This window comes from Nicotiana sylvestris, chromosome 8, assembly GCF_000393655.2.
Source record: "Nicotiana sylvestris chromosome 8, ASM39365v2, whole genome shotgun sequence".
In the NCBI taxonomy this organism is placed as follows: domain Eukaryota; kingdom Viridiplantae; phylum Streptophyta; class Magnoliopsida; order Solanales; family Solanaceae; genus Nicotiana; species Nicotiana sylvestris.
In genome coordinates this window covers 167,358,408-167,377,654 of record NC_091064.1, presented here as the reverse complement: position 1 = coordinate 167,377,654, position 19,247 = coordinate 167,358,408, and the positions used below count along the sequence as shown (strand labels likewise).

Here is a 19,247-nt window from a genome sequence, read left to right as displayed (position 1 = left end):
TGTATTTAAGGGTATCTTTCCCACTTACCGTTTTGTACATTCACCTTTCTTTACGTTTCGTCCCACCACCTAACCCAATTGGTAACCGGAACGCAGCGTTGTAGAAGTTTGCTTCTCTACGTTCTACGTTCCAACTCTCTCTGAATCTCTGTAACTTTCGTACGTGTGTGAGAGATTTTCTTTTTGTAGCCCAATTATTACAAGAACTTCACCAGCTTCAATTTGTATTTTTTTTCAATCAGATTCAATTTGGTTTCATCTAGCTGTATCTATCACAGTTAATTATCAGGAAAAAAAAAAACTCATATGATGTCTACACCACACCACATTACTTTACTATTGTTAAATTATAAATTAAGGTAAAACTACACATTAGTTAAACATGATTAACTAACAAAAATGCATGTAAAAAACACATCATGCTACTTTAGAGTGACCTAAACACCAAGTAAGAGCAAGTTTTTTCCATTATTTAACTGCATGTGCTTTCTTCTAGCTATCATAAAAATATCAACACTAAGAATAATTGGAAGAGTATAGGGGGAAATACGAAGCAATTTAGGCCAAAAACCTCTGATGCCTGTACATGTCTATTATAGCTTCAAGGTTGGAAATGGCCAAAAAACAGTATCAGTAAAGCAATCCAAAAACAATATCAACACGCGGGCAAAAAAAAAAAAATGCAATGATCCAAGAAATTCTGAAGAGCCCTGTCTTAACTGTATAACCTATCTAATTATACAACAAAATTAGATTTCAACAAAATCTAGAAACCTAAGTATGTTGGGGCTAGCAGAAACAGAGGTTCCAAAGCACTTGGTGCAAACTTCCTTGCAAAAAGAAAACACATTGATATATTTCGCTCGTTATAAGTACAGTTACCCCCTGCCAACATTCTCTTCATAAACTCTTCGGTGATATCTGATTTTCCAAATGTAGCAGGGTGAGCCCCGCCCCTCGACCAATCAACCCATGTTATACTTCTGTTTGCCAAGAGATTTGATGCTTGAATAGTTAGCATAGTCGGGAAGTAGTGCTCGTCTACATAACATGCTGGCTTGCAGAACTCCGCAAACTTGGGGTAGAATTTTGTGTCTTCAACTATGTAAAGAGCAAGCTTCCTATTGATTTCAAACCACTGTGATCCTTTGCGCCAGTCAGTAATGTTAACCTCGGGCAACATATTCTCATCATATCGACCTCTTCCATATGGTCCAGGATCATCAAATGCACCAATAAAGCTATGCTTTGACTGACTTATGTACTTGTAGATGACATTGAAATTGTAGAGGGGAATGCACGACTCGGAAAGCAGAACAAACCATTCATTGGAGATGTCAAGCAATGCATTCGCAATGAGTCTTCTCTCAGCATCACACATACTCATCTTTCCCCATTCTGTCACCTTTGAAGAACAAAGTTACAAGATCATCAGCAACTTACTCACAACTAAGCCAATTCCATATAAAAACACGTTTAAAGCAGTTTCTAGTGAAGTAAGAACGAGCAAAACCATACCAAAGAGACAGCCATAGTGAACATGAGATAACAACTAGAACACCAACTAGCAGCAGATGAAGATGAATAGAACACCAAAATAGTGAGAAAAATTTTGCACTATCCTCTGAAACTTTTATCAATGTTTTTGAAGCAAGCTACATCAACAAACTGCTACTTCGTTGCACTATCATTCACTAGGAGCACTTAAGGAAGAACAACACTTGAGAGAGGGAGTGATAGTAGTCTCCAAGACCGTCTAAGAGGATTGATATTATAATAGAAAATCCTGTTTGTTTGCAAGCTAAGTTGCTTTTCTTTTAGCAAGCTGAGTGCTATGCCGTTCTTGTTACAGCATAACCATCATTATCTGCTTTGAATGATCGGAATTACAAATGAAATTATACTGAACATTCAAGCATGAAAGCTAACAGCATACTTAATCCTCTGGCAATGCTTAGTTGTTAGCCTTTTCAATATTTTAAATTCACTTTAAAAGCTTCCCTTTTCATCATCCTGCTCACTTTTCCTACTACCTATGGGAAAGAGAACAGCTCAGATCACTGGAGAGGAATGCAGGAAGCAGAACATACAAACTAAAACCGGCAAGTGTTAGCACCTAAGTTGCGCGGACTCTTCGTTTTTGGTGCCGCACCCGTCTCGACACGGGTAACTTCGGATACTTTGACCTGAGTCCATCGACAAATTTGAGGGGGGGAAATTGAGATTTTGATTTCTCAAATTAAAATTAAAACAGAATTAAGATATGAGAAATGGCATACCTTCAATATTGTAGTACTTTTGTCTCATATTTGTTGCTTTGTGTTTCGGAAAAACCAAGAATTCAAGGGGTCGTGTTCTGAGTTAGGACTTCCGGTGGACAGTAGCAGCGATATAGATGGAGAGCTGGTGGAAGGCCTTGAATGTCTTAGTTTTTCTCTTTATAGCTCTATTTTTTATAATTTTGAATTTTTTTAACCGAATCCCCGCACCCGTATCCATACCTAGATCCGCACCTCCGAATCTTAAAATTTAAATTTTGCCGAATCCAACACTCGGATCCGTGCCCGTATCGGATGCCCGCACCCGAGTCCGAGCAACTTAGGTTAGCACAAGGATAATGATATTCGGTGGCACATCTAGGATGAGTTGACTAAAAAATGTGAGAAATATAAGCTCCTAGGGACGCAAAGATTTTTCAGGCAACAAGATCCTTGACATTAGTTCTCACCTTCACAATCTTCCCCTTGGCAGTGCTATTTGAAACAACTTTAGAAGCTAAAACTGTGAGATAAGAGGCTGCCTGAGCTTTTACTTATTATTAGAGCACAGCCAACAGCACATACATAAAACTAGAGCAGACCGTCCTAAACTTAAATCAGGATTCTTCAACCAGATTTTCAGCATTAACTTAACCTGGCAAGCCCTCAGGTTCAAGAATCCAGAAGCCAAGTCACCCACTTCTATCTCAATAACCAAGTGGGGTGCCGGAATAGACAATTACACTCCAGGTCTGCAAATGTGCTCCTGAGATATTATTCACAGGGAACAACTTGAAGGATGATGTAACACACCATATCACTCCATTACTTTCAAATCTGGTTGCCCATATATTCAAATGCACGGTGAGTCACAAGAACACCAATGCAAGTACCCTCGATCCAGAAACATCCACACTGTATCTAGAAATACTATGGTAAGGAGATGGAAACTCGTAGGAAACTGCGAAAAGCGACTCTGCATGACTTGTTGATAGAAATTGTCCAACAAAATTACAGTACAGACCTTGCTAGTTCATACTAGTTTATTAGAAGAGAAATCATGAATGATATCCAGCTGACTTGAAAAGGTTAAATTGTTCTTCAGGTTTTTATTCATAAACTAAGGCCCCTGCAGTAACTAGTTCAAACTATCAGATATAAGATCTCAGAGCAGTTGATATCAAACAAGCACTTCTACATTATTTGCTTTCCCACTTAATCCCATGCTGATGGCACACATTTAAGATCAAGTTATCATTGTTTTATCCAGCGATCAACTTCCACTATTAGATCTGTGCTCATGGAACTGAACTGATACTTGTAAAGAGAATTTGCATATATGTCAAAAGCTCTCCTTGAAGAAGCTGGCAAAATTGTGTTCCAAAATCCAATCTTCACATGGTTTGCAAAGAGGACAATACAAGGACAAAAACCACATACATTAACCATGTCTTTAACATTATACTACAATATTAGCTGATTGATCTGGCTTTCCACCTTAGATACACATATACGTTTCACCCAAAAATGACTGCAGGGTGCATCATGATATACCAACAAACTACCACATTTCCATAAGACTTAGATATGCTTGCCCCAACTTCAAATAAAAACATTTATCTCTTACTACAAGCACAATACAAATAGCCTAGCAGAATTGACCCTCCACCTTCAACCTTGAGTTTGGAGCTTTGGGTTACCAGTGGAGCAAGCTGGGAAGGATCACTGCTGACTCTTGTGCTTAGAGGGGTTTAGAAGATGGGGTTTTCCATATCAAAGGAAAACATTATTTTTGATATATTCCACGCCGGTAATGGCAAAGCGAAGGTAGGATTGATCATAACAGCCAGAGGTCCTTTTATGGCTTCAGCCCAACTTAGACATTAATTAGGAGTGACTTTATGGTCATGAAGAATAGATGAGTTCCCTCAACACCAAAAAAAAGGAATCTTGAATGAATGAAGTTCCTGTCATTAAGGATGCACGAGTTGGTCTAACAAGGGAAAATGCAATCTAGTACATATTTAGCCACATATCCTTTTCGGGAACAAGTTAGCACATGGTTTTCAACTTAAAAGATACAAAAACAAACATAAACCAAGAAAAATATCAAGGTATAGATTGATACAGAAGACATGTACAAATGAAGGCAAAATATGCATGAAAATACCTGACTGGGAATTTGCCTCTTGTAGAACACCGATGAGGACGGGAAATCAGCCTCAAAAGAGGGCAATGAATGAATATAAATTGAATAACGTCCTTGATTCCCCTTAAAAAACCTCTCCCAAATAGGCGCCAACGGCAATGGTCCTTTAGTCAAGAACATGAATGCAATCTTGGGAACCCTCTTAAACGGATACTTCTTAATTCGCGGCACCATAGAAGCCCTCCATAACAACTCTTTATCAGACATAGTATGCATCAAATTAGACGGAGGATTAATCCAGCGCTCTAATTTATTCGATTCTTCCTCAATACATGGCTGTAAACTAGGCTTTACTGAAGGAACTATGCTATGAAATCCAAAGTACTTGATCATATAAATACTAGCCACAGAAAAGGTAAAACACAAAAACAAAAACAGCATCAGCAACTGTAGCAGCCTCTGTGGCAAAGCCCTAGTTGGGTGATTAGTTCTACCTACAACTACTAATGGATCTTTATTCTCCTCCATTTCAACAACTCTTGATTGCATCTAATTAACCATCAAAGATTCCCTTCTAGGGATTTTATCAAACCAAATCTAATCAACAATCTAACATCAAAATTTACAGGGAAAGATCATCAAAATGATATCTTTTTCCAAAACCCAGGATCTAAAACAGCAATTTTAACAGCAAAATAGGAACCAAGCTCCAAACTTTTTACCCTTTTCAAACCAAAGAGTGGAGCTTTTTAAACAGTAGGGTTTTGCTGAAAAGAGAAGAGCAGGCCAGTAAATCTTGCAACACAAGTTTGTTTACCAAAAAAGATTAGAAGTTATAAAAGGTATAGAGAAAAGAGTAACCGTCTAGAATTGAATACAGAGTCAGATTAATTTGGAAACTTCAGCTGAAGAAGAAATTAAGAGAATTATTGAACGTACGACTAATCTGTCAATTAGGGAAGTTTTATTGGTGGCTATGCTATTCTGAATATGTCAAGTCGAAAAGCTGGAAAATGATTATTTGGTCTAATCTTGACTAGTATTAGGAGTGAATTTTTAGACAAGAGAGTATGTACTGAAAAAAGGAAAAGCTGAGCGAGCAAACCAAAAGCGAAAAAGAAGGGGCAAAGAAAAAAGGAAAAAAGAAATGCAGTCAGTGAAATGGGCAGATTTTCATGGAGGAATGAGCACATAAATAAGGGTAAATGGTGAAATTGCAAAGGTGGCAGCAAAGGTTGACGGAGATCTAAAGAATAAGGTGAGAACGTGTTTGGGAATGTTGGCACATCACATGCGCACAGAGATGCCCTCAAGTTGGTGAGTGGGTGGTGGGTGGTGGGTGGTGGGGTGAGGGGTGGTGGTGAAGCAATAGGAATGAAAAAATAGTCTATTTGGACAAGCTTTTTTTGGGGAGTTAAATGTATTTTTCAAATTAATTAATCAAACACAAATTGCTTCTAACCAAATTGAGAAACGCATTTCTCAAAATAAACTGATTTTAGAAACTTGACCAAACATGCTATAATTGGACGAGGGAATTTCGAATACTCAATGTATAAAGTAAAAAAAAAATTCTCACTTAATATTTACACTAAATTAAACCTTTTTCCTCTATTTTATGTGGTCATGTTTGATTGGATACATAATTTAAAAAAGGAAGAATGGCTTTATTAATGGTCTAAATTCTAAAACAAGTTGTAGATATGTGTTTAAGTATAAAGCATCTCATTAAAGGTAAAAAAAATAAAATTAAATTATTTTTAAATATAGAAAGATATCATTCTTTTTCAGACAAAATTAAAAAAATTATATCACATAAATAGGGAAAGTGAAAGTATTAGTGTTAGTTTATTATAAATAAGTGATAAGTTGATGTGAGAGTAAATATTAATTAATTATAATTAATTGATAAAGGTATATACAAATGGCTTATGTATATTAATAATATAATCCTCAAATGGAAAAGTGCAAATAAAAAGGCCTAATCTTACTTTACTAATACTAACGAGGAAAGTGTGGTGTACTATTATATCAACAAACATGCAAAAAATAAGAACCAGCAAAATTAAAAATCTTATGATCATCATAAAACTTATAACACACTTTTTAATAAGTTCAATAAAATGAAAGTGATGATGCCTAACTCTAGTCCTAAAAAGAATACGTGATGTTTTAAATATAATCTGGTCTTAGAGTACGGAATTGAATCCATAAAGAATTAAGGCTTAGCTACAACTTTTCATCATCACAAAAAAAGACACAAATTTAAATAATTTCCTAGTTATAAAGATTGCATTTTTATTTTAGACTAATTAACTAATAAATACTAGAAAAACAGCAAAAATTATCAATTAAAGAGAAATGAGTGAATTCAAGCGAAATGAGGCCTAGAGTTATGACTTCTCCAATTGTCGAAATCCTTCTTGTTACATCACCTATAATTTCGCCAATTTATTCTCTACTGTTCGTAAGCATCCTACTTATCGTGGTTCTGTCTCGAGCAATCACAATTACAATCTCGAACTACTATAGATGGCAATTTCTCCCTATTCGCCATAACCACGGCAAAGCTTCATTATCTAATTATGCTTTTAACCTCATAGAATGATTTCTTATATACTTAGGAGCTCTGTTTTAAAAGGCAGAATTGAGACTCGCTCGGGGCTCGCCCCAAGGCGGAGCACTCATAAAACGCTCCTGGGCTTCTGTGTGGGGCTTAGTTCCATGAGACTTATGCCTCGGCCGTTGGGGCTTACGCCCCGGACATGCCCATTGCCCAGCGTAGTGGGCTCGCCTAATAGAACTTTATGTAATTGTGTGCATCTAACCTTGTAAATGCACAAGTTTTCTTAATAAATCGTTGACTATTCAAAGTTACTTTTTTCTTAATCATAAATGATTAAGTTGAAAGTATTTTATGTCATAATTAGAATAAAAATTATTGCACGTTATCCACTAAGACTGCTATGATAGTAAATTTTAAATAAATATTTCATTTAAAAAGTATTTATTTATTAACTTTTGTTATGTCTTTATTATATAATAGTCCATAATTTTTTTATAATTATTTTCCTAAATGTTTTTTTTTCATGTTTACGTGATACAATACTTATTAATTTAAAAACTTAGTATTAACTATTAACTATTTACAAATAATTAGTTATCATGGTATTGGATGGTGAATTATGTGTCACTTTATTAACTTGTTCAAAATTAAAAATAAATGATGCTAGAGAATCATATTTAAGTTGTGAATTATCTTTTTATATAAGTTTTTTTTCAAATAAAAAGCATATTAAATAAAAGGAGTATTTTTTAAAAAATATCAAATTATAATATCAAAATTCTTTCAAGATTCATTACTCCTTAAGAGATACGTATAAAATTTCGTATCGAATACATTACTTTTGATGTTTGAGTTGTAACAACGTTGCAGCTAATTTGCATATTATGATATATGTCATACTTTTCGTATTATTCATGGTTGAATTATAATTTATAAATATTTTAAATAGATTATTTGTTATAATTTTTTGATTTTAATGTAATTCGTATAATTATTTTTTATTTTATACTATCTTAAAATTCTTGAAATTAGTAAAATTTAAAGATCTGTGGGGCTTACGCCCCAAGTCTCAGGGCTTACGCCTCGTCTCACACCCCCGCCTTTTAAAATATTGCCTAGGAGTGACGTTTTTCAATAGCTGCATAAATATGCATTCTCTCTCGATCAATACGTAAAAGCACAGTTAATCGAGGGCCCTTCAACTAACTAAATTAAGCATATAATTGAACAAGTAAAACAATTCAAAGACTCAATTATATTAAAAAGCAATAAAAATTCATTCTACAAAGGTTCCATCCAAACTCTAGAGAGAAATTTTATTTATTCATAATAGTATGTACAATTATAATAATAATAATTCATATCCAACAACGGAAAATAGGAAGAAGAAAGGGAAAACTTGTGGCCAAATTAGGGGTGTGCATTCGAATCGGTTTATCGATAAATCGAATCGATTATTTGTTATCGGTTTATCGATTTCGATTTCGATTTCAAAATTTCCTTATCGAGTTATCGATTTCGATTTTGTCCTCTTCGATCGATAAACCGATAAGATATACTAAAAAAAAATTCTTTTTTTACCCTTATTCTATAATATACTTTCCTTTACCCTAAATCTCTAACCCTATTATTTGATCTACCACATTTAAGGAATGATCATATTTAAAGCTCAAGGGAATGAAGTTCAAATTAATAGAAAATAGAATTAGTCGTGAGATGATGTATTTTTATTTTTTTTATACCGTTGGAGTGTTGGTGGTATACATTTGATCCCTTACTTTAGTTTCGTTGCATGTGCATGTTGACACAATTTTTATGTTATAAACGGTGTTCGTCTTATTTTAGCTTCTTTTTGTCCATATTAGCTAAGCGTGTTTATAGCAATATACTTTCCGTGGAATCCCGTAAATTTTCTTATTCGTGTAATCGATAACCGAATCGATAAGCCCCAAAAATCGATAAATCGAAATCGAAAAAATCGAAACCTTATTGAAACGATAACGATAAGCATATGTACAAATCGATAATCGATAAGTAATTATCGATAAGGGTCAAAATCGAATCGATAAGTCGAATGCACACCCCTAGGCCAAATCCTTCATCTTGCTCCTAGCGTCTCCTTGTCTTCAAAAGCATTGTGTAACCTCTCATAAATTACTTTAGAATATATTTATCTGACCTATGTAGGGTGGAGGTTCGTTCAATGCAATCCAAAATCATAGGAAAACAGGAAGGCTCGTCAACTTTCGCGCGGCCCATAGACGAGATTTCATGTCTTTTATTTTTTCTCTGCGAAGTGATCAGTACCTTTGCCATACTTCACTGTATTGCACGTGGTTGTCTCCTCTAGATCGTCTAAGCCAAGCGCGATGAACGGGCATAGACGAGCTCCCACTTTTACTCCTTCACTTCTATTTTGTGTCAAATCGTTATTTTTTTATTATCTTTTATCCAAACTTGCTCATATACATTAGAAGCACGTTATGAGCATAATTCACTTTGAAGCATGTAATTTCTTGCACATATAAGATATGAGAAAAAAATATACTCAAATATATATATATATATATATATATATATATATTTGTTATTTATTAATACGAAATAAAAGCAAGAAAGGTGGTGGAGTAAGAGTACTCACGCATTTTTGTACTTGACATTATTTTTAAAAAAAGAGATGGCCCCAATAACGCGTGTTGCTTAAAGGTTTTTGATTTTTCTCTTTGTCATACAGATTAATTAAGTACCACACGCACATTGAATTGCACATGATTATTATCAAAACTTATTGGATCTTGTTTTACCCTTCTTTGCTAGTCTCACTAAAGGGGCTCTTGACAGGGATAGAGCTAGAAGCTCAAACTCAATAGTTTTTAATTTAAATATAGTATATTTGTGTTAATTTTTTATTAAATTTATACAAATATTAAATTAAGAATTCAATTATTGGCACTTGAAATTCTTATTCTAAAATTCAAAATTCACAAAAATTGAAATTCTTGGCTTCGACTCTGGCTCTTGGAGCAACGTCATATCCCTTCTTGTTCTTGTGAGATTTAGGTAGACTTTTTGGTGATATACCAGCCTCAAAATCCTCTTGATCAAAGTGCTTCTGACATTTGTATAATTCTGTCTCTCTCTAGCTTCCACTAACTTAACAAAATCCCAAGATGTCCACATTCCTATTACCGGCAAACAATCCCACCCTCAAAATTCCACTAGAACCTCCTGATATTCCCACTAGAACACACCAACTTGATATGGAGGAAGATACATAAGGAAATCTTATTGGAAAACAATCTTAGTTCCTCTACTTTCTACGCTTTAAACCACCCTCCATCAACTATCCTATTGTCTGAATTGAACGGGGGGAACATCTTGATCCCCTTGTCAAACAAGGATAAAATCCGACTATACACCCCATGAAAAAATTCCCTAATTGTAAAACTATGTGGGGGAAAAATCCCCATCAAGTGCAGCGAGCAAAGCTGGCACACTTATGGAAACCAAATGAACCTCTTGTTCTTATCGATCTGGAATGGGAGTTTTTCATAGTGAAATTCAATCTCGAGGAAAGCATGAACAAGATTTTAACTGAGGAACCATGGTTTGTATCATGTCATTTTCTGTCTGTGCACCGCTGGAAACCAAATTTTGTTCCGGCAAAATCAAAGCCAGCCATAACCGCAGTTTGGATCAAACTACCACAGTTGCTGACGGAATTTTATGATAAAGCTATCTTAGAATAGGTTGGCAATAAAATTGGAAAATGTTAAAGATTGACACTTGTACCTCATCTACCCTTCAAGGAAGATATGCTAGGATGTGTGTTCAAGTGCCTCTTAAAATTCTGATCACCACTGTAGTAACCATAGGTATCCACAACCAACCAATCCTATATGAGGGGAAGGAAATCCTATATAAGGGTTGTGGGCGGATGTGCATATGTTGAGAAGCTGTTCTTTCATGGCCAAACACAAAGATCCAAGTAATAAGCTAGATCCCACCACCACCTCCACCGGAGAGGCAACAGTTCAAAACAAATATTCCCAATTGAGAACATTTCCGTTAAGGAGGAACAAATAAATGCAATGGCAACCCAAGGGGTCACCAATGAAGGTCAGCCAAACACAAGTAAAAAGGTTCAATGCAGAGTTAGGTATGTTTCTTGACCTGCAACCCAATATCTCCAAGGGAACCGTTCCCTTTGGCCAAAACAATAGCGACCCGAGAAGCCATATGGGCCCCAAAGGGCGAACAATGGGCTATGACAAGGAATTGAGGTCATACAGAGCCTAGAATGACGGAAGCCCTCCTCAATACTTGGGCCATGTGAGTCCAGTAGGCTCCCCATGCGCCAAACTTACTGGCATAAAAAGGTATCTGTCAAACCATAACCCATCTCCAAAAGATGCATTTTTGGGAAAATATACTAACCTCGAAAATCCAAAAATTGATACAAAAAGGAGAAAAAAAGATTTCACCCGTGGACTTGAATTTGCCCCCCCCCCCAAATCAAGTACTTTTACACAAAATAATAACACATTTTTTTTGCAAGATATTACTCTGACATCCCAAATCCACTTGAAAGTGGCCATTCCACCCCGAGGGAGCACAATATCGAAGATACTTCATTGCTTCACTTAACCCACCCCACCTCTTCCTCCGTCTGTGTCTCTCCCAATATAGGTAATCGAGTACCTACTATAAATCAATCGACCATTGATACCAGTGAGATGACTTTGCTTGTCAATCCTTCAAGATTAACTGCAGAAGAAAAATATTTAGGCACACAACCCAATGGAGAAGAGATGAAATAGATTCACTACCCCTTTAACAGGATAAAATCTCCTCCAAAAACCTCTGGCAGATTCTACAAAGAAGAGCATAGCCATGGAAAATACAAACTCAAATCACTCATCCACTCACGATTTCCTCCACCCCACTATCACCGGAGAACACACTGGAATCTTGGTTGGAATTAGCACTACAGGGACACATCCAAAATCTTCAGATGATGGTAGGGCCAGTCCCCATAGAGATCACTATCTAAATTCCAAGCTACTTAGCTCGACTTATGACCTAACTGCTCCACCAGGGGCTGGCAAACTTTGGTCATCAGCTGTGGATGTCCACACTACTCCAGGCATAATACACGGGAACAAACAACCCTTGTCTATCGAGGAAATCAACAACCTCATGGGCCAGTTCTGCCAGACTATGCCCTTCTTCCCACTAATGAATCTGGAAACCTGATCGCAGCGGACTCAACCTAAGGAAGAGTGGGCACTAATACTTTTACCTAATAGCGGTATCGGGGTCAATTTTCCACAGGGAGCTTCAATTTGGAGTTGAGTGTTTGTATGGTCTAGGACTATGTTTTAGCTCCTAATTGATCTTCTAATCATTTTTGGTTTTCTTTTGATTATCAACTCAATATATCAACTACAAATTTAAAGCTAAATTATGCTAAGATATTAATTCTAAGTTGTATGCAATATAGAGAAAGGCACTAGGGTCGTGGCATGTACCTAGGTGGTCAACTAACGGGTAGAGATTCCTAATGCAAGAATGATGAATATGAGACTTATGCTATAACCGTTGCACTTTTGCACCCACTCTCACACCTCTCGGTAGAGAGAGTGATTTTGCCTAATTGACTCTCTCGAGACCAATTGGGTAGGCCAATTTGCCCAAGCAACTTATGGTTCAAATTGGGTAATTACTCTCTCGAGGTTTAACCCGTTAATTGGGACTACCATTCTCATGGGTCCATTCCAATTCCTTGTTGGAATTAATCTTGGGGTCATAGACTCTCTTTCTCAAGAGGAGTCAAGACTCACTAAGCTAGACTTAGTGTTTGCAACCACCAAATCTTAATGAAAACATAAGATTAATCCAAATAACAAATACCCAACATCATTCATGCACTAAACAATCACACCCATTAATTACCCACACTAGGGTTGAGCCACAACCCTAGCTAATGGGTTTAGCTAGCCATAATAGAAACAGAAATTGAAGAAATAGAAGATGAAACAACCATATTAATTAATTGCTAATGTTAAACTACAATAATCTATGATGAAACTAAGCTAAAAATGCCCAAGATAGGCCAAAATATAAGTCTCACGAGCTCAGCCGCTATCCGCCCAAAAATCGAACTAAAAAAAAACCTCTGCTAAAAAGTAAAATGTTCTATTTATACTACACAGGAAAAACTGGACAAAAATACCCCTGAGGGTCTGACACGGACCGCGTACAAATGTCACGCGGCCGCGGAGGGCAATAAGTCTTCAAGTCTTGCTTATGTAACTAAGGGATGCGGACCGTACAGATATGCCACGTGGCCGCATAGGCTAAGACGCGCGGACCGCGTAGAAATGGGATGCGGCCACGTAGTAGATTTTGCCCAAAAGTCAACTCTCTGAACTTTCACCCACGCGGACCGCACTGATTTGATGTGCGGCCGCGTGGGCTTTTGCCTTGATTTTCTGGGTCTCTGAACTTCCATCAGTGCGGACCGCGTGGAATTGATTGCGGACCGCGTGGCTTGACTTCAAACTTGCAAGGTCTCTGAACTCTCCTGCGCGGCCGCACACCAAATCAGTGCGGTCCGTGCAGGTCATCTTGTTCTGTTCCAGCCTCTGAACTCTCCTGCGCGGCCGTGCACCAAATCAGTGCGGTCCGCGCAGGTCATCCTGTTCCCCACTTCAGTTGTCTTTTGACACTTGGCAGATTTCACTCCTTTTTTGAGCCAATCTTTGATATTTATCATCTTGTCGCTCAAACCTGCAATCAAGTGTAATTTGTAAGTATTTTGGGACTAATATATGGCAATTAATGCACAAAGCTCAGGTAAGAATGGGTATAAAATATGTAGAAATCACAGTTATCAACTCCTCCAAACTTAAACCTTTGCTTGTCCTCAAGCAAATAAAATGAGACCTATCCCTCAATGGAAAACACCCAAGTAATTCCTGTTTATCCTAGAGTAACCTCAACAAGCATCAATTGGGACTAACAATTGCCCTCAATGCGAATGCATCATTAACACATTTAAACTTTGAAAACTTGTGGATCAAGTTCGACACAAGAGCATCAAGAGTTGACACATTTCATCAAGGAACCTTTCTCAATTTCTTTGGTCATTGTGGAACCCAAACTCACACATCCTCGACTTTCCTTGAGTGAACCTCACCTTTTAGAGTATTTGCACACAAATCGAGGTGAATGGACTTCTCTCTCATCTCTCACAAAGAAAAGGCCTTAAGTCCGGCTCTAAGTACCATATGCTTGCCCCTTATGTAAGTATCAACTAATGTAGGCTTCCCTCAACTCAAAATCATATAGGGCTTTTGAGGAGTCATTGTGAAGGCTTTGGGTAAAGGTAGAACGTGTTTTTGTTCAAATGGGTTCAATCTTCCCTCAAACACTTCTTTTGATTTATTTTGGCACACTTTCTTGACTCAATTGAGTAATCACTTCTTTCAAGGGGTTAGAGACACACATTGTCACTCTTTCTTTTTCAATTCAAACCCTTTCTCCTTTTTGTCACTTTTCCACACCTTTTTCACTTTTTTGTTGTCCTTGGATTCCCTTTTTGGTTCTTATTCATTTTTGTCTTTCTTTTTGTCTTTTTCTCTTTTTCATTGTCTTCCTTTTCTTTTGCTTTTGCGCCTTTTTACCACATTGATGCCTTTCTTGTCTCTCCCCCCCAAACTTAGACATTTGCCATTTACTCAAGGGAAGATTTGGGTGCCAAGAGAGGGTTTCGTTAAGAACGGGTATAGGCTTGTAGCTTGGTTCATGAACGAAAAAGGTTTAACGCTCAAAAGGGTTGAACTAGGGATTATTTCATTGGTAGGTCATGGAAATTATTCAAATTTTGCATTTTGGATCAAGGAGAGCCTATAATCACGTCTCAAGTCAAGTTCCACCTATGATTTCGCCTCAACAAACATTCAGGGAAAGTTCTAGACCATCGGCTCGGCACTTGGGCTCACGATTCGAATTCTCACAACACACACTCAAAGATTGCCTAAGACGGAGTCGAGGGCCCACAACGACCTTAGGTATGATTCAAGCGCACAATGGCCCAAAATGACCACATGATGATTGTTTGGTCAACACAAGAGTCTCAAGGCCACAACTTTCACCATCCTAAACACAACATAATGTCTTTGACCATAGGATCAAAGGCAAATGTGCTAGGCCCAAGTGAAGCTTTGCCTGAGGTACCCTTAACTACAAAAACTTGAAAATAAAAAAAAAAAGAAAAATCAAAAACGGACTCAAACCCTTAAGAAGGTTGTCACACCATCTATCATTGGGAAGAGCCACCCGGTTCGCACAACACTCTACCCTTGGAAAGAACCGTGGCATTTAGAAAACCAAGGGCTTATTGCAAACGCCAAAACAAAACAAAAAGGCTACGAGCCTAACTTTGCAAATAAACGAATTTTTTTACGAAAAATAGAAAACCAAAATGAAAACCGAATGAATATGTACAAAAGGGGAGTAGAATATACAACCAGGGGGAATGAATATATACATAGAGCATCTGGAATGAACAATTATATACAAGCCATCTATAACTACGAATGTGCAGAAAGTAAAAGAAAGTAAAAGAATATATACAGTAATCTAACAGTCAATCCAAATAGTAGGGCCACACCCCCACGAATAAAAGCTAGCATTGTCTCCAATGCTAACTATCAAAATAAAACATCAAAAATCAGCAAAGGATATAAAGCGGCCCCTCAAGCCTCATCAGGAACCCTGTGTTGCTTAGTAGCTCCTGAGCCCTCTATACCGGCAGGGACCTCAAACTGGTCCCCAGCCTGCTGCTGCTGTGTTGCTGGGATAGGTGTCTGCTCCTGATCCGGCTCATCAACTGGTGGAACTGAAGAGGGCTCAACATCTGCAGTACTAGAAGGGCCCACCTGAACTAGAGCCACCTCGATCGCTATTCCCTCTGTGCTAGAGAGTTTTCTCTTCTTCCTTGGCCTATCCTCCTCTGCCTGTGGCTGCATTGCTGCTGGCTCTCTAGCTGGATCTCCAAATAGTAGGTCGAGTGGCATCTGATCTGCTAGCAGCTTGTCCACATCCACTCTCAACTGTGCAACTGACTCCTTGGAAGCTTTCTGCCTCATCAGCTTCTTGTGCTCCCGAGCCAATTTCTCCAATGCTTTGCCATGGGCCCCAACCGCCTTAGTCAAGGCATCCTGCATCGCCATCATCTTTTCTTGGTTGGCCAGGATCTTCTTCAATGCATCCTCAATGGCGGAAGGAATCTCAACAGTAGCTGGTGTTCCCTGTGCCTGCACAACAATGGTCAAAGTAGACAACTTGGATGTTGCAACGGACATCCAGTTGTTCAAACTGGCAAGGGAGTGTGTGAGCTGGTTGGCAGTGAATCGGTGAGTCTTTGATGAAGGAATCACCGGATCAGCTGCGACAGATGGACCAGCTATGGAGTAAGGACCTAGGGCCAGTGCCTCATCAATAGTAGGCTCAGGGGGCTGCTCAGTAGCAACTGGCTCTTCAGACTGGCCAGGTACAGAGGAGGTAGAAGCTTGAGTCTTTTTGCTTCTCTTTGGGTTGTCTGGACCCAACTGATCATACCACGAGTAGGGGGCCACTGGAGGTACCGTAACATCATATCTTTTCTTCTTCACTTTCAACTCTCTGAAGTAAAGGGAGAGTGTGTTCGGAAAGGGGTAGTTTGTTTTTGTTTCGTTCCCGACTTGAGAAATCACTCTCGACATTATGTTTACCCACATTCAGAGGGAAACCCGCCATGATAGATGCTACCAAGACAGCCCGAGGAAGGGGAACGGAGTGATCGTGTGTAGACGGGACAAGTCGACTACACACGAAGGTCAACCACCCCTTGGCTTCAAAGTTTAGGGTATTCCTCAAGATCTTTTCCTGTGCCTTCAACCACACAGGGACTGTACCTAGAGCTGCTAAATGCTCGGCCAACCACGGACGAACTTCCTCTTTCATTGCCAGCTTCTCAAGATACTGAGACTCATCCTCTTCTTCGAACCCCAAGAAGTCATTCAGTGACTTCCCATCAAATAGCACGATCTTGTCCCTCACTTTTGTTGCTTTGGAGTCCCGAACTATGTGGTGGACATTGCAATAAAACTCCTTCACCATGTGCTCGTTTGCAAATTCAACTCGCTCTTTAAAGAATCCACAACCCTCTCTAGTGCGAAATTGTGCTTGCACATGAGGGTTGAGTGGGACAAGATCAGCATCTATGAACCGCCTTTCCGGAATCAACTTTCTCTTGGGCCACCATTCCCTGAATCTGTGGAAAGCAACCTCATTAAGAAACCTGTCTGCCCATGCCTCCGGGTTTCTAGTACGCTCAATCCCCCGACCTGTGGCTCACCTCCCTCAGCATATCCTCCACTCTCCCCTGATAATGAAGCTGTGGGAGATGTGGAGTATTGCTTTTTTTCTCTTGCTACGGACTCATCAGACGAGTCCGAGATGACATTAACCAGCTTCTTAGAGGAGGCTACATTATCATGATCCGGGGAAGGAAAATCACAGAGCTGAAATGAAGTGGACGTGTGGGTGGGGGCAGACTCCGAGGTAATGCTCCGTGAAGGTGCATACTCACTCCCTGTGGAATGAGATGCAACTCTATCAGCTTCCCGGATTATCTTCCTGGTTTTCTTGATCAGTTCTCTGTTTTGAGGAGTGAGTTTCACAATCCGCCTGCTTTTCCCTCCTCGGGAGGAACCACCTCTCCCGGGTTGTATTTCTTTGGCCGCTTATTTTTTAGCCATTCGTTTTTGAACCATTGTCTGCAAGGAATACATGTCTAACATTGTTAGTAGAAGCACATAAGGTGAAGTAGATAGTTCAGTTAAATGAAAAGAGTGCAGACACAGTTACACAGGCAGAGGGGCGCGGACCGCACCAAAAGGCACGCGGTCCGCACAGTATACTGGCACCAACACATACCTCTCTGAATAAACCGACGCGGTCCGCACAGAAATGGTACGCGTTCGCGTTGGTTCAGCGCGGACCACACAAAAATGGTACGCGGTCCGCGCAGGTGAAATACCAAAATGTTGACCTCTCTGAACTCTTCACACGCGGTCCGCACTGTTTTGGACCACGGTCGCGCTGGGCTCATGCGGACTACACAGAAATGGCACGCGGACTGCGCTGAGAAGGTTCGCCATTGCACCCAAGGGGCCACGCGGACCGCACAAAAATGCTACGCGGCCGCGTAGGGCAAATATAACTAAGCCAGGATATTTTTCCATTAAGTCCCATTTTTGTTCACAATTTGAGTCCTAAGTGTCCCTACTCAATTAATTAACACACATTTATGCCCCATGATTCAACTAAAACAACAAAAATCTAAACTAACAGTTAACTAAGAAGAAAAAAGGACGAAAGTAAGAAGTTATACTAGTAGAGAGTGATTAAAAGAAACAAAAATTAGGCTATGAATGAAATAAACAAGAGTTGTTACCAGGGATTAATGAGGAATCAACTAAATGAGCAGGAGATGCGGATGTACAGTGAAAATTAAAACTCCAGATGAAAATTTGTGAAAAGTTTCAAATGAGGCCCAAGGCTTCTATTTATAGAAAAGCCCTGGGGACTCACAACTTACCTACCAGCGCGGCCGCACAAAAATGGCCGCGGTCCGCGCTGGTTTTCCTTCCTTCACATTTGACTGCTCAGCCCACGCGGACCGCACTGCTTTGGACCGCGGCCGCATAGGAATTTTATCAGAGAGCATGCCATTTTAAGTTTTCACACGCGGACCACACAGAAAGGGACGCGGACCGCGTTGAATCTTCTGAGAAAGAACTCTCAGCTGCTCAAGCCCACACGGACCATACTGTTTTGGTATGCGGCCGCGTGGGCAATATTCAGAGACTACTCATTACCCCTGGTTCAACATTACCCCTGCAACACTTCACAAATTATCAGCTCAAAAATCCTACTCTACAACAGAAAAACAAAGAAAAGGAAAAAAAAAGACATGGGTTGCCTCCCAAGAAGCGCCTGATTTAACGTCGTGGCACGACGCATGTTACCATCACAGTCATTTCAAATGAATGAGTGTCACCACGTGGCTGTCATCAATCTTTCCCAAATAGTGCTTAACACGATGCCCATTGACTCGGGAAACTTCACCATTCTTATTTTTTAGATCAATGGCACCAAAGGGAGTTACACTAACCACTTCAAATGGGCCGCTCCACTTAAACTTCAGCTTGCTCGGAAATAA

At 39.1% G+C, this 19,247-nt stretch overlaps 1 protein-coding gene across 1 annotated transcript; it reads right to left on the bottom strand.

The window, feature by feature from the left end:
* Positions 1-547: 547 nt before the first annotated feature.
* LOC104222493 (glycosyltransferase BC10) lies at positions 548-5,082 on the bottom strand. Its single transcript, XM_009773721.2, has 2 exons — positions 4,429-5,082; positions 548-1,405 (listed from the first exon to the last, which is right to left on the bottom strand). Exons 1-2 carry the CDS (start codon positions 4,954-4,956, stop codon positions 767-769), a joined length of 1,167 nt encoding a protein of 388 aa, XP_009772023.1. The 5' UTR covers positions 4,957-5,082; the 3' UTR covers positions 548-766.
* Between the last annotated feature and the right edge of the window lie 14,165 nt (positions 5,083-19,247).

Excerpts from the sequence above, each read along its gene's own strand:
- LOC104222493 (XM_009773721.2), bottom strand. The coding sequence starts at position 4,956 with ATGCAATCAAGAGTTGTTGAAATGGAGGAGAATAAAGATCCATTAGTA. Across the intron at positions 1,406-4,428 it reads AGAGGCAAATTCCCAGTCAG|GTGACAGAATGGGGAAAGAT; the intron begins GTATTTTCATGC and ends TGTTCTTCAAAG.